Source organism: Dermochelys coriacea, chromosome 12 (assembly GCF_009764565.3).
Source record: "Dermochelys coriacea isolate rDerCor1 chromosome 12, rDerCor1.pri.v4, whole genome shotgun sequence".
Classification (NCBI taxonomy): domain Eukaryota; kingdom Metazoa; phylum Chordata; order Testudines; family Dermochelyidae; genus Dermochelys; species Dermochelys coriacea.
The window spans coordinates 6,641,040-6,660,736 of NC_050079.1; the positions used below are offsets into that span (position 1 = coordinate 6,641,040).

Here is a 19,697-nt window from a genome sequence, read left to right on the forward strand (position 1 = left end):
GGGTCCATGGCTGGGCACCGGGGTCCTAGATTAACGTCCCTATAAAGCTGTGGCCAATGAACTAAGCAGGGGGCTGGGAGCATGGTACTAGGCTCAGCTCAGCCGCATGGGGCCAGGGCAGGTCCTTTTCCAGCTCTGGCCCTCAGCTGTGGAATAGGGAGGGGAGTGACCCTGCTCTGTAGAGTACTGGGAGAGCTAGAGCGAGGGATGGCTGAACTGGTGTTGGAGGGGGCTGCTATATCTGCCCATGCCTGCTGTGGCCCTGCTGGGGACTGGGTGGGGAGCACCCCCTGAGGCATAGAGGGGCACATGCTTTACCTGGAGCATGTTGCGGGCCAGCCGAGTCTTCCCTGTGTAAATCAGGAGCAGGTGCTTGTTCAGAGTCTGGGGAAAGCCCTCCAGCATGGGGATCTGCTCCACCTCCACCTTCAGGGGCAGCTGGGCCTTTGACCTTCCGATCTTGATGCCTGGCACAAGCCCACCAACCTGGTCCTGCCATCCCCCTCCTGCCAGCAACAGGGCCAGTTACACAGCAGCAAGGACACTAATGAGTCCTTAGGACACTAATGGTTTCAGTCCCAGCCCTGCAGTCAAGGGGTATTTTGCATCGTTGTGCAAGTGCAGAATTAATGCTCCCCCAGAGATTTTTTTTTCTTCTGCAGACTAATTGATTCTGACGGGGAGGTCAGGAAGGGAAGCTGCAATTACACCTTTTGCCCACCAGGGGCTGATGTGATGCCAGAAGAGAGGGCAGCAGGCTCATGGGTTGGAGCAGCCAGCCATGGAAGGGGAGAGGGCAGAGGCTGCCTTCTTCACAGTGCCTTGTCCACAGACCAGATGAGGAGATGTGGGCTATGGTGGACTGGACAGAGCAGGGCACATGGGGCTGCTGCAGTGGGGGGTCACACGAGTTCAGAAGGGCTAGTGAGGGGAACAGACTGAGGTGGCGGCACAGGAGCTAGTGGGGTAGCAGCATTGAGCCAGGGGCTGAATGGGAGTGAGGGTGCAGGGCCACATGGGGATGGGGAGGATTGTGAGGTGCAGGGACACATGGGAACAGGGGCAGCTATGCCTAGCTGAGTGAGGGTGCAAGGCTACATGGGGATGGAGGGGGAGTGCAGAGCCACATGGGGGACATGTAGATATGCCTGGCTGAATGGGGGTGCAGGGACACTTGGGGACAGGGGCAGATGTGCCTGACTGAATGGGAGAGGCTACGGGTCAGCCAGGGTCTGCATGAGGGAAGCTCCCCAACTCCCAAACAATCCCTCCCGCCAAAATCTATTCCATACTTCTCCCACCCACACCCAGCAACCCTCCAGGTTCACTCCCAGGCTCCCCTCTCTCTCAGATCCTCTGTTATCCCTGACTCCCACAAGCCCTTGCACTGCTTTTGAACAGTGCAGGAAATACATTTCTGTATTTCAGCTTAAATGAATTATTACTCAAAGTTCTGGATTAATATGCCTAGTGAGGAATCTATTTGTCAAAAAACATTTCCTGAATCTTTTTTGTTGTTGTCTGTATTGTTACCGACGGACTTGCTGACAGGGATTTTGAAGTAAATTACCAGAATAATTGAAACTGGCGTGATTATATTGTGTTATTTTGACAAATAAAATTTTCAGAATTTTAAAATATTGGGTGCAGAATTTTGAATGTGCTGGTGCTAAAGTCCCCCAGGAGTCCAACAGGCAGGATATTGGGAAAGGCCCTGGCAGCGTGGTGCTGAGGGGCCGGCTGGGTGGGAGAGGGAGGTGGGCTGCTTGGTTGGGGACAGGGAACTGATCAAACAGCCCCATGGGGGCTAGTAGAGTGGCAGGCAGCATGCACCACAAGGGTTAACACTGCCTGTTGCAAAGAAAGCCTTAACCAGTAGAGCAGAATAATGGGCCCGAACAGCTGGGGCCATGGGACAGGCTGGCCTAGCGTGGCAGTTCAAACCTCCAGCTGGTGAGGCCGGGCCCCCTGGCAGGGGAGTGGGAATGGCAGAGAGGCAGTGTGTCTGACAGGGGCCAGAGGTGTGCAGCACAGAGGCAGCCTGGCATGGCATACCCCGGCTGCCAGAGGCTCATGCCACCCTTGCCCACACACAACCTGGTCAGTGGGTCCATTCAGGCGGCCAGGCCAGGCCATGGCAGGCCCCCCCACTCCCTCCAGGCTCTGTGCTGTTACCTGTCGTGAGCACCTGCTCCAGGTGCAGCACGGCGTGGATGAGGGACTCTGTGTTGGTGGATTTCCCGGCTGCCCGGTACAGCGCCGCCATCACCGCCCCGGCCAGGATGCTGCTGGTGCCTGGAGGAGCCAAAGACAGGGCAGGGAGGTGAGGCAGAGGGTGCACGGGGACCACTTCTCAGCCATGGCCCATGAAACGACCCAGCGCCTCAAGGCAGGGCAGGGCAAGGCTGGGGGGGGCTATTGCTAGGTTATGTCCCCATCTCCCAGAGCAGTAGCAGAGAAGGACATAAGCAGCTCTCTGTGCTGGGTGACCCCTGCAGTCCCCATGCTCTGCATTGCCCGACTGGAGGGGACTGGCCTGCAGAGACAAGCAATGAAGCCACAGAAAAAGGCTAGGATCCCTCCCCAGCGGCTGAGCCCATGGCCTCTCCTGTGCCCCTGGCCCGTCCCCCAGTGCGTCCTGTGTGCTGTGCCTAAGCACAAGGCCCGGAGCCAGCCTGTTCACAGTGCAGACCTTGCAGTGCTGTGGGAGAGCGAGTTTCTTCTGAGTGCCTGAGGACACAGCCAGGGAATGCATCCCATTTGGCCAGGCTGCGGGAAGCCCAGCCCAAGCCATGCTGCTGTTCAATGTTTCTCACTCTGTTAGGAGTGACCAGCCAGGCCTGAGAACGTGACCAGGGCGGGCCTGGCTGCTTATGGCTGAGAATGTCTTTCCTGTAGCCTTCTACAGGAGATGAAGCCAAGCCCCAGAGCTCTCCTGGGCTACGTTTACCTACGCTTGCTGCCCAGACCATGCTCTGTGCAAAGGGATCCACAAACATACCCAGCCCAGATCCATGCGGCAGGCTGGACCAGCTGTGCACTTCAAACCCTCCACCAGAGTACTCCAGCAGCTGGGCCTGCAAGGGCTTCTGGGAAGCGAGGGTGACAATCTGGGTGCAGATGAAAGCCGCTTTCAGCAAGGCCCCTGGAAAGGAGAGAGAAACCCTGAAAGGCTGGTCAGCACAGCCATGCCCTGGCCACCAAGCCCCTGCTGGTTTAACCCCTTCACTGCTGGCAGACTAACGTGGTGCTCCGGCCGGGTCACGGCTGTTGGGTCAGCCATTAGCACAAGCTCCTGACAGGCATAGCAACCTCATAGCAACCCCCACCCAGGCCAGCAGGGCGAGGGCAGAGCTGCAGCCCCAGCTGTCCAGGCTCGGAGGCCTACTCTCCCCGTGGCACGGAACAGCGGGTCCGGGAGGAGCGGGAGGGGGAACTCGCTGAGCTGAGGGTTCCCTCGGGACTGGCTCATCGTGGTGGGGCTGCTGGTGGGGGAAAGGTGCCAATGGCCTCACTGTCCGGAACAAGCAGCAACAGGACGAGCATCTCCATCCCCTGCGGCACCTGGGCTGTCTGTGCTATGCAGGCCTCCAGCCTGGGTCTCTCTTATCACCTCCCCACCCTGGGATGCAGGGCAGGGCTGGCATCCCATTGCAGAGAGGGGGAGTCGAGGCCCAGACAGGCTAGGGGACTTGCCCCAGTCCCACAGGAAGCCTGTAGCAGAGCACGGACTGAGCCCAGTCCCTGATCAGCACCAAACTCACTGGGCCATCCTTGGCCAGCCACCCTGGTGGTGGGTTTTATGCTGCCGGCTGTTGTCTGCTAGGAATGAGCCCCCCAACTCCTCTACTGGCTGCAATACGGCCATCCGCTGGAGAGGGCTCAGTGGCAGGGCTCGGGGAGTGGTTCCCCAGACAGCTCTCTGGCCCATTACTGATCCCCTGGGACACCCCACCTCCTGCTTTTAACGCTGTATGAATTCATCCCCTGCCCAGCCCACAGAACCCCACTGGCACCAGGTGGCTGTTGTTCCTGCCAGCCTGACTGGGAACAGACACTGCTTCTGAGACCTGCAGTGGATGGGGCAGGCATGCAAGCCAGCTGAGGGGATGGCCCATCTCGGTGGTGGGAGGGTGCAGTGACAGGGATGCAGCACAGGTCACTACTTGGTGCCCCTCAAGAACCAATCCGAGAACAACCCTGGAGAATAAACAAGCACCAGTGACCCTCTCTCTGCCATCCATGGGGCACTGCAAGTGACCCCCAGCTCCTCTCTCTGCTGGTCCAGGAGCTCCTGGGCTGTGGAGCAGCTGGTGAGCCCTGATCCTGAGCAGCGGGGTGGGTTTTACCTGGCGCGTGAGGCTGGCAGTAATCCTGCAGGTCCTCCAAGTCCTGGCACACCAGCTCCAGCACCACCTCGCCCTCCAGCACGCCGCTAGCACTGACCAGCCGGAGCTCCGGCTCGGCGATGCGCCGGGCCCGAGCCCCGATTGGTCTACGCCCATCCACCAGGATGGCAACATCCACCACGGCTCCCCCGTGCTCGTAAGTGATTGGAGGAGTGTCACTCCAGCCCCCTGCAAGGTACAGAGGGACCCTCATGCAGGACAGCTGCCCACAGATCAGCCCTCATCTCCTGTCCTCTCCAGGCTGCCAGCCTAAGACAGGGCAGTGCCCTGGCCATGTCCTGCAGGAGGTGGTACAAGATGATCACAATGCTCCTTTGGAAGCTATAAACCCCTCCTCAGATTCCTTCTCCCTACCCGCTTTCCCCATGCGGCCTGCCACACAGGGCATGACCTCCAGAGCCCAATAAGCCAGGCCACATCTCCCCCTCCAAGTCCCTCCTAAAGGCAGCATCCGCAAGCCACGCCTCCTGGGAGACGCCTTAAACAGATGCACATGAACCCAGGAAACCTACTGCCCCAAGGCCTCTCCCGACAGGGCCGTCCTGGTCTGTGTGTGGCCTGGAAGCACCAAGCACAGTCCGGGCGTTCAACGACTGTGGCAGCTGCTGCTTGCTGTGGTGATGCATTGCTGGAGCTCAGCTGCAAGGGACTGGCAGTTGGAGCGGCATGTGCTTTGTTACAACGAGTGCTGTCCACCTCCTGGGAGCTGCTCCCTTCACACCAGGGCTCCCCATGGCCCCGGCCCTGCACTGCCTCATCCACCCCAGTGCTGGGACAGAGTCTAAGCCAGCCCCAGTGATGCCCAGGCCAGAAGAGAAAGCCCTTTGAACTGGGGCCTGCAGAAGGTGCTCCCTCCCAGAAGTGCTCACCAGAGACGTCTATCCGGGCAGGGCATTCCACCAGCACCCAGTGACCGATGGGAGGGGGCTCCTCCCGCCCGACGCCGATGAACCGGCACGCCGACATCACAGCCTGGCGGATCAGGATCTGCTCGGCCCCCTCGTAGTGCCGGGCGGCCCTCACCAGCAGCGCCGGCCTGAAACGGCACGAGGAGACAGGTGCTGCTCACCAGCTGGCAGAGGGCACCATTGGAGCGGCCTTTCTCCTGGGATGCCAGTGGCACAGCCACAGTTAGTTGCTCTGGCCACACTGAGCAGAAACACACTTGACTGGCCACAGGAAAGCAGTGGTGCCCATGTCCGCCTTTGGCACAGGTTGTCATGGTTACTGAGCACCTGGTATGTGGCCAGGGCCTTAGCCAATCTCCCAGCCACAGTCCAGGGCTGCAGAGATGGGAGATGCCTGGAACATCAGCCAGCCCAGCACAAAGCCCCCTGCAGAGAGATGGGGCTCATGCCCAGCAGCAACTGGGGAGTTTATGGGTTTCCAGCAGGACCAGAGGCCCAAGCTGCTGGTGGGGAGGGGCCATCAGTCCCGCACCTAGAGGTGGGGATCAGGCCAGTCTGTCAGCTGACAGCCCTGGGACCTCACAGCAAACCCCGCTGCTTGCTGCAGAAAGGCCACGAGACACGGCCGGAAATGAGGCAAAATGGGAACCCCTGTCCATTCAGCAGGGCAAGCCCAGCACCACAGCCCTCAACACAACATCTTTGCCACCCGTGCTGGCTCCCGGGCACCAAGGGCCCAGCCGCCCAGTCCGTCCGGCTGTACCTGCCCAACCATTTCCTCCTCTCTTTGGCGAGCTCCTTCACTCCCTCAGCAATGTCACCTCTCTCCAGCTGCTGGAAGGCTGGGGCCCACTCCCGGTTGGCGGCCGGCCCGCTCCGTAAGCCCCCATCCCCTTTGGCCATGCAGCCCAGCACGTCGGCGATGCAGGCGAGAGCCCGGGCTGCCACCCCAGGGTCAGCAGCAACAGATGCCACTGTGAAGGAAGGATAGGGAAGCCATCAGAGCGGCAGCCAGTCACAGCCCAGCAGGCTGGAGCTTTAGAGGGCCGCTGCCCATGGGAGGATTTCATCCCTCCTCATCTAGCACGAAGGTTACCTTCTTCCTCTGCCCCCTAAGCTCTTCCAGCCACTTATCTACAGTTGTCCAGAACCAGAGCATGCCCCCATGGTCCCTGAGTGGAATGAGTTTGCTGGTTCTCAACCTAGTATCCACATCCCATAACCCATCATCATCAGCTCCCTCATTGACTATCTCCATGGAGCGTGAAGTCCTTCCCTCATGCTAATCGAGGGTGGGGCACTGGGCGGGGGCAGCTGACAGAAGCTGGCACTGCCAATGCCAGTGCAGTGCCTGTTCTGGAGATAGAGGGCTTCATGCGCCAAGGCACTCAAGCCAGCACCTTCCTGCAGCACACCTAGAATGGGTTGTGGCCTACTGAACCTAGGCTCTGGTAGCTCCACTTTCCAAAGCCCGCAGGGCCTGGCAATTCAGGCGGAAGACAGTTGCTTGGCGCTTGGCACTACTTATTTGCATGTTGTTACCCAACATGCTCCACCCGCTCATGGCCACAGGCCAGGGTTGCTGGAAACCCGCTGTCTGCCACAACAGAAAGCGCGCTCAGGCTTTGGCTTCCACATGGCTTCGCTAGCGAGAATGGGAGGAAACTGCCCTCTGGGAGCCTCCGTAAGCCACATGCCTGTGAGATGTTCAAAGTGGCCATGTTCCTCTCCAGAGGTGAGTGCATGGTGGGGAAGGGGTAAGGGACTGTGGCGCAGTCTGTACAGCTGTTTGGGTTTGTACGGCACTTTGGGAACCGGCTTCACACAGGGGATGAAGAACGCCCTGTAGCCAGGGACGGCTCTAGGCATCAGCAAAACAAGCAGGTGCTTGGGGCGACACATTTTTTGGGGTGGCATTCCAGCGCCGGCCATGCCGCCCCTAGAAATGTGCCCCCGGTGCCCCAGCTCGCCTCCGCCTGCTCCTCTGAGCATGCTGCTGCTGCTCCACTTCTTCCCCCTCCCTCTCAGACTGGCCGCGCGCGAAACAGCTGTTTCGCGTGGCAAGCCTGGGAGGGTCGGAGAAGCCGAACGGCAGTGCGCTCGGGGGAGGTGGTGGTGGTGGTGGAGCGGAGGTGAGCTGGGGCAGAGAGCGGTTCCTCTACCCCCCCCGTTACTTCCTGCGCTCCCCCCAACCCTTGCTCACCTCAGCTCCACCTGCTCCCCTGTACGCACTGCCTCTCCCTCGCCTGAGAGGGAGGGGGGAGAAGCAGAGTGGTGGCGTGTTCAGGGGAGCAGGCAGAGCAGAGGTGAGCTAGGGCAAGGGGTTGTGGGGAGCTGCAGGAAGCAATGGGGGGGGAAATGCAGCACACCCGGGGGAGGAGGCAGGGCCAGGGATTTGGGGAAGGGGTTGGGAAGGGGTGGAGTTGAGGCGGAGCCGGGGGCAGGGGGGTATGAAAAAAAAGTGTGGGCGGCCAAAAATTGTTTTGCTTGGGTCAGCAAAAATCCTAGAGCCGGCCCTGCCTGTAGCCAACCGTAAAGACAGCAGGAGGAACTCAGCAATGCACAATGTGATCCACAAAGATGGAAACCGGCAGGCCTCTGGGCTGACATCCCACTGAATAGTCCCCTGGCTGCTGTAAGGACTGCACAGTCTGCTTAGCAAGGGAGAGTGGCTGGCCGTGTTCAAGGGTCCCCACCAGCGCCCAAATCCACCAGCACTCGTGGGCCTGCACAGGGGCTAAATCACCACAGTGTTGGAGTCTGTATCCTGATACCCCAGAGCAGCATGTGTGGGTGACACGAAGGTCACAGGCAGCTGCTCCACCCAGGTCTCACCCTGGTCCAGAGTGCTCAGCATGGCCTCCTGGTAGCCCTCGTTGATGGCGGTGCGGATCAGGGGCAGGAGGCTGCAGTCCCTGTGCTCGAGCAGCACCCTGCGTAGCTTGCCCTGTGCCTGGTGGAAGAAGAGCGCCCGGCGGGACGCCAGCTCCGCCTCCTGGTCTAGGCACATCAGCAGCTGCTCCCAGGACATGCGCCACGAGGCTCGCCACCGCCCCAGCCCCTCGCCCTCCTGGGAGCCCAGGAACCACAGGACATCCTGGACCCCCAGGGGCTCAGCAGCGTGCAGAATGGGGAAGAGGCGGGCATTCAGCAAGCAGCGGCTCCTCCGGGGGACGTCGGAGCCCCAGATATCCCCCTCCCTGCCAGAGCGAGAAGCAGCCTCAGAGAGTGGGCACCGTGTGGCCATGTGCAATGGGGGCAGGAGGCCTGGGTAGTAGGCAGCTGCCCCTCTGACCTCCCCACCTACAAAGAGAGCCTCATTTCTGCCCCAGGGAAAGCAGATCCTGAGAGGGCCTTCACTTCTCTAGGGCCTGGGGAGAGGGGAGCATGGGGCTGACACTCCTGCCCGCTGCCAGCTCTCTGCTGCCTCCTCACCAGCTGGAGAGCCCCATGCTCAGGATGACTGGTGGCAAGTTTCAACGGATAGCCGCTGCACCGCCCTGCCCCAATTCTGCACAGCTGGAATGGAGCCTCCTCCATCCAGACTGAAAGCAGGAGCCAGCAGGACCACTGTAGCCTCTTCCTCGGCCAGCTGGAGGGAAATGCACTAAGGAGACCAGCTGTGAGTGGCTCACAGCTCCTGCCCTGCCAGCCTCTCCCAGCAGAAAGCACTGTAGATACATGCGCTGCTTATGCGGGGAAGCTCCCAATGATCTCGTCCCAGTCTCTTGCAGGACAGGTTGCTTTAGGGGCTGGCTTCATGTCGGCCTCACTCTATCCCACTGGGCCCCCCAGGAGTTGGCACAGCGGGCTGGAGGCCAGTGCATCAGGCAGATCCTCTCTGCCCCTTTCCATTTGCACCGAGACATTTCCAGGCAGCATTACAGAGTGAGTTTCCCAGGTCTCAGCCAAGCAGAGGCCAGGGCACAATGCAGGGGAGGAAAGCGGTCACTCTCGGCTCACTGTGCCGTATCCGGGACCCTTCTCTGCCCAGCCTGTTTGGCACGTACCGTATTCCTGTCCTGTGGAAGAACTCAGCCCAGGGCACGTTCAGGTAGGTGCTGGCCGCCCCGGCAGGGCTCTGTGAGGTGGGAGAGAGGAGACAGCGAGAACTGGGGCTAGAATGGGACAGGACTTGCACCACCACTGTGGGTTGATCTGCCCTCTCCTGGCGGCAGACTCTACGTTAACCCCGCACCGGCTCTCAGGGAGGCAGGGCAGCGTTCCTGGCCTCCGCTCCTCCCCCAGAGCACTCGGTCCCCAGGGGTGGCTCCCTGTGCCCCATTTCCTTGGCAGATGGCCCCACACTGGGGCAATCACACATGGTGGGCAGCCCGTAGGTGCGACTGTTCACTAGGGAGGTCACACGATCCTCTGAGCTCTATCCACTGGTTCTCCCGGACAACCCCCCAGCCCGGTCTCAGACAGCACCTGCCAGTCGTCGTGGCGCCCAGTCAAAGTGAACACCTGGCGCAGCATGTCCTGCAGCCGGATGGTGTGCCCCTGCAGGACCACATCACGCAGCTGCCAGCGCTGCAGGGCAGGCGAGGAGGAGATGTCCAGCCCCGTGAGGAGGCAGCCGGAGCCTATCTGCAAGGGTCCCTGCGAGGGCGACAAAATGGGCAGCTCCAGAAACGAGGGGCAGTGCCAGAGATCCCCACCCCCATCAGAGCTCTGGGAAGCCCCTCCCTCTAATCTAGTCACAACTAGCCCATCATGGCGGTCTCTGGGCGCCCTCCTGCACCCGGGACCCCCAGAGGGAGCTGAAGGCTCAGAAAGCCTTTAAATTCCACGTACCATACAGCTGTGCTTTGAACAGTGGCAAGGCTGGAGGTGGGGAGGGCAGGGGGAAACAGAGATGGTCACTGGTAAAATCTAGCAATGGGGGATATTGTTGGAGTCCTGCATTCACTCCCTAGAGCTCCTGGCCACAAGGTCACGAATTGGGAGAGGAGCAGGGGCTGGAGCTGGGACGGGTGTGCTTAAGAGACTGGGGAAAGAGATGGCTATGAGGGGTAGGGCGCGAGATCAGGCTACCGGTCCGCAAGGAGTGTGAACGCCAGGAAGGGTTGTCCTGAGGGGCAGCAGGGGTAGAAATAGGAGGAACAGATTGAAAATAAGGGGAAGATTCCTGCTGTGGAAAACGCCTGGGCAGGGAGTTGGCTGGGAGTGATTGTGCTGCCGTCCGAGGGGTGCAGGGTAGAGCCTGCGAATTCACACGACACTAGCGCTGAAGCCGAGGCAGTAGGGACTGGCCACGCGAGTACATCCCCAGTGCTTGGGTGGGCTCGTCTGCTCCACACTGCCACGGCTTCACTGCTAGTGGGACTGGAGCTACCTTGCGCTACGTGCTGCAGCCCCCCTCTGACTGCAGTGCAGACAGACCCTGGGCTGGGGAACAGCTGGAGGCCCCTAACAGATTAAGATAAAACCAGGTGGGGGTGGGGGGAAGGAGTAGGACACACTCCTGCCCAGGTCCCTGGGTGGGATATGCACAGGATCTACATGGGCCTGAACATGCAGAGAGAGGGAGCCCCAGCAGCCAGGTCCCAGACTGGGTTAGAGCGAGAGCCCAAAGCCATAGGGCGATCCAGCCCCATGCCTGGGAAGCGCATGACCCCCAGGGAGCCAGCCGAGTGAGTGGGGCAGGGGAGGGAGCAGTACCTGCAGGTGGCAGTGCTGGAGAACGCTTCCGGGCTCCACCCGCACGGCTCCTTCCAGCACGCTGTTGGTGATGGAGCAGCCATCCTCCAGGAGCTGGGGCTGCTGTGGGAATAGAAGGAACCAGAAGTCAGGAGTGGGGAGAGGAGCCTGGCGGGGCAGAGGGCAGAAAGGGAGCTGGGCAGGGGTACTGAGCACTCGCTGAAGGTTCCGTACGGAGGTGGCACTGATGGAGGGTTAGGGGAGCACCAGAGGCCCCATTGTCCTAGGCTCCAAGCAGATACAGCCCTGCGCCAAACAGCTGACAGCAGCCAACAGACACAAGGGGGGGATGGGAAACTGAGGCCCAGCAAAGGACAATGACATGCCCAAGGTTACCCAGGAGGTCCAAGACCAGGCTGGGAACACAGCCCAGGTCTCCTGACCTGCAGGCTAGTGTCCTACCCAGAAAGCTACACTGCCTCTCCCACAGGGATGGGGTAGTAGTGTAGCCAGTGCTGGCGTCTTTCCCACTCTGCTGTCTCAGAGCAGGGTCAGGTGACGTGACCCAGATGCCACTGGAGCCCCAGGGCAGCGGGGACAGGAAAGGAGATGCCAGGGGGAGGGGCAAGTGGGGGGCTGGGAAGGGAAGTACCTACAGCTACGTGGGAATGCGCTACTTTCCGGAAGGGAAGGGTGTTGGCGGAGCTGGTGCGAAGCGTCAGGTTGTGGATGTGGTCGCTAGCGGCCATTGTCATGTAGTAATAGTAACCATCAGGTATACACACTGCCAGGAAACAGGAGAGAGGCAACACCGTTAATGCACTGCCAGCAGCTCTCTGGAGTGGCAGCCAGGCTGCAAGGGAGGGGACCTGGCAGGCACCAGGAGTCCATCTGGCTGGGGAGGGGAGGGGTAGGAGCACTCTGTGTCTGGCAGAGGGCCATCACCTCCCCTCTGGGCACCATGATACAGGCACCACTCAGCAGGGTGCAGCCTCTACTGGAGGAGTGGGGTGGTGGGTGCTGGACTGAACCCAGGCCAGACCGCAGGGAGGGCCTCGCCCAGCGGGAGACCAAAGGGATCGGCCCTGGCACCTGGCTGTGACTGGCAGTTGATGCTCACCAAACACCTCTGCATGGCAGGGATGTACGCAGTCCCTAGTGCCACCAGCCCCGCTGGGGCTCTTGGAAGCACCCCAGTGGGTTAGATGACGAGGCTCTGAAGTTATACAAGCCAAGCAGCCAGTTCTTGCTTACCCTGCTGAGACTCCTTTAATGACCCCTGGCAGGCCAGGGCCCTGCTCTTACTTACAGCAAGGTGGCTGGCGACCCTAGCGACACGCTGCTGGGGCATGCACGCAGGGCACAGCGCCACCCTCACTGCCCTGTGGCCCAGCACCCCCTAGCACGATGCCGGGGCATTGACTCTGGACTGACAGGGAAACGTGCCAACAATCCTCTCTATACTAACAAAGTTCCCCTTGACGGCCTGCATCTCCCCAGCAACCGTAGAGTTTTTTGGACCAGCCATGTCCTATTTCTAATGAGCACAGTTGCCAGCTTCACTGTGGTGGCTCGTTTGAGGCCTCCCCTCCACACACCAACCAGGACTAAACCTGCCTTGCTTACAACAATCCTCAGAGGAATGGCTGGGGAGGAAACAGGCCGCCGGTGTCTTTAGAGACCTTCCCCAATTCCTTGGCACGATACCAGCCAAGGAACATCTGCTGGGTGGCTACCAAGGCCCCAGAGAGCTCTAGCCAGAGTGGGCCGGCACGAGGAGCTGGGACAGCGCTCAGAGGCGGTCGCACTCACCCATACTGAGAGGGATGGCATGGAGGGCCTTCCACAGCACGGAGCGGGCGCTCCTCAGGGCCACTGCTCCCTTGGCTTGGCCGCTGCCCACCTCCCGGGTCCTGCCAGTTACAAAGTCCTCCTTGGTCACCCCGTCGGCCATGCAGAGCACGATGTCGAAGAAGAGGGACAGCTGGGGGGAGGCAGAGAATGGGAAATGCTCAGTACAAGCAACCCCCCCAGCCCTGCTGAGCTGTGCCCTCCAGCCCTGACACACAAGGGGCTGGAGACTGTGACTGCAGTGTGTCTACACTGGGTGGGCTTCACACTGGATCCAGCGGCGACAACACTGGGAGGAGGGGTGCCAGGGAGGGGCAGGGCTCCTGGGGTGGGGGATTCCAAGGGAGGACAAAAGAAAAGGGATGAGAGACCCTGAGGCTGTGCCAATGGCAGGGTTTGGGACGGAGCAGCACCTGGCCTTTGGAATGGCAAGAGAAGCTGGCACCAGCTGGTTCTGGAGCTGTGTGACTAGAGTAAGATGGCTGGCATAGACAGCAGGTATCTCTCTACCCTGCCCCTCCCTGGGCAAAGAGGTCTGCAGGGCGAGTAGGATGACTTCTGTCCTCAGCCCCAGGCATGGCGGGATGGAGAGCAGGGGTAGGGGGCTGTCACGCTTTCCTCAGGACAGTCCCATGGGGCAGCCTTGTGGGGAGAAGGTGGCAGGGGGAGCTCATGCTGCTGCAGGGGTCTGGAGCACAGGATGGTGGGGTTCTCTGGAGCTCTGGGGTGCAGGGATAAAAGGGACCCCAGAGCTGTGTGTTGCCTCCGCAGCACTCCCGGAGACCTGGCTCCCTGCAGGGCAGACTGTCCGGGGGACACCCTGCTGCTCGGCAGGGGGCGGGGTGCAGAGAAGTCTGCACCACAGGGAGCTGGGGGAGGTAAGATCAGCCATGATCCTGCACATGCACAGAGTGCCTCCTGCTGGTCACCCGACGCCAGCGTGGGCTGATTTAACCCCTTGTGGTGGTGGTTCCAGGGCCTCCCACTGCCCCTGTGCCAGCAGACCCATCTGCTGGGGGGGAAGGAAGGGCTGATTGCCCTGGCACTGCTTTAAACAGCTATGGAGAGGTGACAGTGGCCCTCCTTGTGGCTGGCACCAGATGGCACAATGAGGGGATCCCTTCAGCTGGCAAATGGCTGAGAGCATCACCTGGATGGGCTGGGCCCCTGAATCCAGGCCCAGGTAGGTGCAGGCATCCAGAGGAGGGATGACGTGCGTGGCCAGCAGCTGCTCTGCGGTGTCCGAGGAGAAGAAGACGACCCCGCACACCTGAAATCACAGAGCCGGCTGGGTGGGGGTGTCACTGCAATTCACGCCTGGGGGGCCATGTAGAGCGTCCCTGCTCACTGCTGCCTCTAGTGGGCAGACTCAGGCCTGCACACTGGTGAGTGATTATGTCACCCCCTAGAGTTAGCGATGCTAAAGCCTTCTGCTGGCGGTGGCTGGTGGCCAGGGCCAGATTAACACTCCTGTGGGCCCAGGGCTATTAGGTTTTGTGGGGCCCCTGTATACAAGTCTTTTTCCTGGGAGGGAGTTTGCAGGAGGGGGCTGGGGCAGGGGGTTGGAGTGGAGGCGGGGGTGCGGGATCTGGGAAGGAGTTTGGGTGCAGGAGGGGGTTCTGACCTGGGGCAGGGGGTTGGAGCGGAGGAGGGGGTGTGGGGTCTGGGAAGGAGTTCGTGTGCAGGAGGGAGTTCCGGGCTGGCACAGGGGATTGGGGTACAGGGCCTGGGAAGGAGTTTGGTGCAGGAGGGGGCTGGGGCAGGGGGTTGGAGTGGAGGAGGGGGTACGAGGTCTGGGAGGGAGTTTGGGTGTAGGAGGGGGTTCTGACCTGGGGCAGGGGGTTGGGGTGCAGGAGGGGGTGTGGGGTGCAGGCTCCAGCCGGGACACACTTACCACAGGCGGCTCCCGGCTGGTGGTGCAGCAAGGCTCAGGCAGGCTGCCTGCCTGCCATAGCCCACGCCACTCCCGGAAGCGGCTGGCTGCTGGCACATCTCTGCACGCCCCTGCCGGGAGGGGGACAGCGTGTCTCTGTGTGCTGCCCACACCCGCAAGCACCACCCGTGCAGTTCCCATTGGCTGGGAGCTGCAGGAACAGTGCTGGGGACGGGGGCACCGCGCGGAGCTGCCTCCCCCCCCCCCCGCCAGTGGCCGCAGAGACGTGCCAGCAGCCAGCCACTTCTGGGAGCGGCGTGGGGCCGGGACAGGCAGCCTGAGTGCCCTGGAGATCGCTGCCCATGATTTAGTTTTGCGGGGCCCCCCTTGAGCCAGGGCCCCGGGCTACAGCCCCTGAAGTGCCTGCCTTAATCTGGCCCTGCTGGTGGCGACTTCCCTTTGGCTCATGGGGCAGTTTTGGCAGCACAAGCCCATGGTGTCTTCAGCTTGGGAGGAGGCTATGAGGTAGACCCTGCCCCAGGCCCAGAGCACAGTCGCTCCCCTGTCTGGGCTGCAGACTGTCTCTAAAAGGGCTGGTGCTGTGCCCCCTGGGGTAGAGTGACCAGATGTCCTGATTTTATAGGGTCAGTCCTGATATTTGGGGCTTTGTCTTATGCAGGCGTCTATTACCCCCCACCCTTCTCCTGATTCTTCATACTTGCTGTCTGATCACCCTACGCGGGGGTGGCTTGGCTCGTTCAAGTCAGGCAGCAGATACTCCATGGTACCCTGGCCTGTAAGGTCTGGTTCTCTGTCCTGTCTCCCCCAGCAGGAGCAGGATTAGCAGGGAGCTCGCCCAGGGACAGCCCTGCATTTCCTCTGGGCAGCACCAAAGCAGACTCTAGGGAAAGTCAGAGCTGGATCTGACCTGTGCGGCTAAGGCCCAGGTCTGCGATGCCAGGCCAGATTCACGGCTGCTCTGACCCTAACAAAGCCACCAGGGCAGTGCTGAACCCAACTGCTTCACCAGTACATCCAGTGGCAGAGCTCCCCAGCCGTTCCTCCAGCTCCAGTTGGGCCATTACTTCTCAACAGGCCCGAGTGCCAGCTCTCCAGGGGCAAGCCACTGCCCCTCTCTGCAGCTGTGTCCCGCTCGGCATCTCTCTCCACACGGGCTTGTCACATCATGACTCGCATTGATAGCAGAACACACGCAGGTGTCAGCGTGTTAACCTCTCCTGTCCACCCCAGGAGGCTGTGCATGGAACAGAGTGACTCATCCAGGGTCACCCAGCAAGTCAGTGGCAGAGGCTGGAGTAGAACCCAGGAGTCCTGGCTCAGAGCCTCCTCCTCTGACTGGCCTTAGCACTCAGTGTCCCAACACATTATTAAACAGGAACTGCCCCTGGCGCCCTATTGCAGGCCTTTCCCATTAGCCCTGCATCGCGTCGGATCCCCGGGAACTAGGAGTGGCTAGGCACCCTAGCTGGGAGGACAGTTAGGCCCAGTGGATAGAGCACTGGACTGGAAGGACCTGGGTTCTAGTCCCAGAGCTGCTACTAGCTGGGGGGCAAATCATTTCACTCCGCCTTGTGCCTCAGTTTCCCCATCTGTAAAAGGAGGACAATGGTATAGCGCTGCGCTGTGAGGACTACTGGTGAAAGGAGCTAGATGCTGTTCTCCTTCCTCCTCACCAGCCATTGTCTGTGGGGGCCAGCAACGAAACAGTGAATCAAGTCCTGCTCTCGGTTCTAGTCCTGGCTCTGCCACTGACCTCCTGGGCAAGTCCCCGCCCCTCTCTGGGCCTGTTCACCCCATGTCTGCCTTGTCTAGTTAGGTGGGAAGGGCTTCGGGGTAGGAACTGTCTCTCGCTGGGTGATTGTACGAGGACCTGATCTTGGTTGAGGCCTCTAGGCACGAGTATAGTAATTACCCCAGCAGCATCTACGGCAAACAGGATCTGCCTGTGATTGTTAACCCAGATACATCCTGCTTCATGCAGCACCCCCCACCCGAGCTACACTCCTTCAGCTGGCCGAGTTACACAGCCCTTCCTCCCAGTCTGCAGCCCTGACACGAGCTCCTCGTTAACCAAGGAGGGGACGTACCAGCGGCACTTTCCCATCTGGCCCAGAGCACTCCTGGATCCGGGCCTCTGGGCCTTGGTAGATGATGTCACGCACAAACCCCTGCAAGAGGAAAGGTACCCATTAGCTCTGGAAAGCAGCTCCCAGGTGCCTTGTGCAATTCAGCAAAGCAGCTAGGGAATGGCTGGCTAATGGATCCTGCCTCCTTGGCGGCCACCAATCTAGAGGCTTGGCCATCTGCCTCCCAACCTCTCCCTATACTGAGAGCAGCCCGAGCTCTGGGACAGGGTACCGTGTGTCAGAGATGGGCTCCACACACAGCAGGGTTGTTAAGGGGGAGGGGCAGGCCTAGCATGCGAGTCCCCATAGCACCCCATGGGCAGGACCCAGCTGCCTCAGTTCCCTGTGGGGTAGCTGGCTCACTCGGGAGGTCCGTGTCCCTACCTTCTTGGAGTGCTGCTGCCATCCTGCATCCTGGTAACTCATCACACATGCCAGCCTGGGGATCGTGCCACCCCAGATATGCCACTGAGGCATCAAAGTGGAGATCTGGCTGGCCCTGCCATCTCCCTGCAGCACCCATGAGCCTGGGAATGCCTGGGAGCCCATTCGCTCTGCCCGCGGGCCTGCTCTGTGCCCATGAGTGCTGCTCCCCAGAGCCTATCCCAGAGCTCCAAGGCTCCTGCTCAAACCTCTCAGCAGATCCCGTATGCCATGTGCAGGAGCCAGGGGACCCGGCTGGCCTACGGAATCGAATTGGCAATGGAGAATGGAGCCTTCCCCGCTGGCTCAGTGTCACACCCCCTCCGGCAAGACCCTCCGAGGCTTCGAGGCATATCCTGAACTCACTGCTGAGCGTGGGCAAGAGGCCTGAGCCCGAATGCGATCCTGGGCTGGGTGTCCTCGGGGAGCCGCAGAGAAGCTGGCTCGGGAGGCTGTTCCCCAAGGGCTACATGGAAAGCCGCTGTGGAGTTGGCAGAGCTGGAGGGGGCCAGGCAGTGGCTGGCTCAGCTCACAGGCCGCTAGCAAGCAGCAGGGGGAGCAATCTGTGCCTGACTGAAGGGCAAAGCAAGGGACCAAGCCATGGGCACACCAGTGCCTGCACCTCCCCGGCTGCTTTAGATCCCCATTCAGAAAGGTTCAGAGTCGGGAAGGGGGTACCCACATTAGCTGATAACTCCATGGGAAAACCCTGGGGCAGGTAAGCCCTCCTCCTGCCTCAGACCCTGAGAGCGGACCCCATGGCTCAAGCGACAGGGCCCAGAGGGGGTATGCTGGAGGACAGCCCTCAGGGGAAAGGCATTAGATGCAGGGCCCTGATGCCACCAGCTCATCTTCTGTCCCTACTGGCACTAACTGAGCTGGGGGGTAGCCACAGAGCAGAGCCAGGAATTCAGTGGGCCACGGAGCCTGAGGGGCTTCTCAAGGGTCCCTCCTGCAGCTCAGGGCAGAATGTTTCAGTGGCACTGCCCCCCAGTCTGTGCCACTCCTCGGCGGTGGCTCCAGCAGGCCACGTGCTGTCAGACAGCCTAGTCTCCCCCATGGCAGCATGGGCAAAGGGGAAGGCAGATCACAGCTCCCTCCCCACTGCTTGTGGCCTGGGAACAGACAGGCTGGCCCTCCGTCCTGGGCCCCTCGACCCGGCCGCTCCTGGCATAGAGCAAGAGATCACCAGGTGAACGTTGACAAACAGAACTTGCCTAGTCCGCTGCCCCAGGATCGGTGCCCCTTTAAGAGAGGGGCCAGCACTGCCCCGGGCATGGCGCCCCTTTAAGAGAGGGGTCAGCACTGCCCCCCTTTAAGTGGGGTGAGCAGGAGCATGGCCAGTGCATTGTCTGGGGCTCGGCACCCCTTTAAGTGTTGGGCTCAGTGTACCTGCTGGTCAGCAAGGTAGATGCCGTGGTTTCTGGCATACGAGATGCTCCCCGGCACGGAGATCACTTTGGCACCTCGGAACCCTTCCCAGTCGATCTCTGAGAGAGAGGAGCAGACACCAATGCCGCCTTGCCCGGACACCTCACACCCAAGGCGGGGCTGGCAGGATGGGCATGGCTGGACTGGGGGCTCGTCGCTAAGGGAGCGGCACTGAAGCAAGCCTCCCATGTTAGCTGGAGGGGTCGAGCGCCATTTGTTTAGCTGTGGGTGCTATGGATGCCCCACAATGCTTGTGCCCCGACTGCACCCCAGGCATGTGCAGCTGGGCACCCAGCTCCCAGATCGGTGCTCAAAAACGCCGACCCCTCTCCAGGGCTTCCTGGCCAACCCTGGAGGCACTGAGCACTTCTAGCTCCCCCTGGCTTGCATGGGCGTCTGGGCCCTCAGCAGCAGCAGGCCTGAGCCTGGGCACTTTGCAGCCAGCTTGCTGGATGAGAAGGGGATGCAGGACAAGCCCAGCCTAGGGGTGCACTAGGGACGCAGACCACGCTGAGCTGAGCGCCCCAGCCTGGGTGCATGGGAGCTGCCACCCTGCATGCCCCGGCCTGGCCCTGATCCTCCCAGGGGGCGGAATTACTTGCCCTTCCCCATATAGGGGATCCCCTTTGTTAACACCAATACCCCTGCCCCAGGCCGCTGCAGCAATGGATGGGGGACTTCCAGTTCCCCTCCCCAGAGACACTTTGCCGGCAGTGGGGAGCTGACTGCAGTCCAGACCCCACAAAACAGGCTGCAGGGGCACTTGTTTTAATCCTCCCAGTGCCAGCCGCCCACCAACAGCCCCTGCCGCGGGTCAGTGGGTGGGAAGCCCCATGGCTCAGGCCCGCTGGGACAGAGGCGTGGGAGGACTGGAGCACTGGGCCCTAGCAGGAGCAGGTGCAGGGTCACAACCCTGCTTTGCCTGCGGTGGTCCCATCACATCAGGCTGCCCTGATGCACCTACGAGGTGCTCAGCGCTCACCTGGGGACCACCTGGGAGACAGGCTGGCCC

General features: G+C 61.0%; 1 protein-coding gene and 1 long non-coding RNA gene across 9 annotated transcripts in view; one reads left to right on the plus strand and one right to left on the minus strand.

Moving 5' to 3' along the window:
- Nucleotides 1–19,697, minus strand: part of FCSK (fucose kinase) — a 40,995-nt gene that overhangs the window by 3,828 nt on the left and 17,470 nt on the right. For 5 of the 8 annotated variants that reach the window (XM_043495182.1, XM_038368335.2, XM_038368342.2 and 2 more), the window contains 15 exons: nucleotides 18,647–18,744; nucleotides 16,793–16,873; nucleotides 13,962–14,081; nucleotides 12,773–12,944; nucleotides 11,617–11,744; nucleotides 10,982–11,083; nucleotides 9,749–9,919; nucleotides 9,328–9,398; nucleotides 8,153–8,517; nucleotides 6,081–6,291; nucleotides 5,279–5,445; nucleotides 4,350–4,577; nucleotides 3,002–3,145; nucleotides 2,176–2,295; nucleotides 319–506 (listed from right to left, as the gene is read on the minus strand). In XM_043495182.1, coding sequence (XP_043351117.1) covers nucleotides 319–506; nucleotides 2,176–2,295; nucleotides 3,002–3,145; nucleotides 4,350–4,577; nucleotides 5,279–5,445; nucleotides 6,081–6,291; nucleotides 8,153–8,517; nucleotides 9,328–9,398; nucleotides 9,749–9,919; nucleotides 10,982–11,083; nucleotides 11,617–11,744; nucleotides 12,773–12,944; nucleotides 13,962–14,081; nucleotides 16,793–16,873; nucleotides 18,647–18,744 — 2,366 coding nt within the window. Of the gene's footprint in view, nucleotides 1–318; nucleotides 585–2,175; nucleotides 2,296–3,001; nucleotides 3,146–4,349; nucleotides 4,578–5,278; nucleotides 5,446–6,080; nucleotides 6,292–8,152; nucleotides 8,518–9,327; nucleotides 9,399–9,748; nucleotides 9,920–10,981; nucleotides 11,084–11,616; nucleotides 11,745–12,772; nucleotides 12,945–13,961; nucleotides 14,082–16,792; nucleotides 16,874–18,646; nucleotides 18,745–19,697 lie in introns of those variants that run through there. The other 3 variants (XM_043495187.1, XM_043495184.1, XM_043495186.1) reach the window with 3 other exon arrangements.
- Nucleotides 503–18,476, plus strand: LOC122456331. The gene is made up of 3 exons (XR_006275195.1): nucleotides 503–1,602; nucleotides 10,488–10,492; nucleotides 18,465–18,476. It is a non-coding gene; the product is annotated as an uncharacterized LOC122456331 (long non-coding RNA).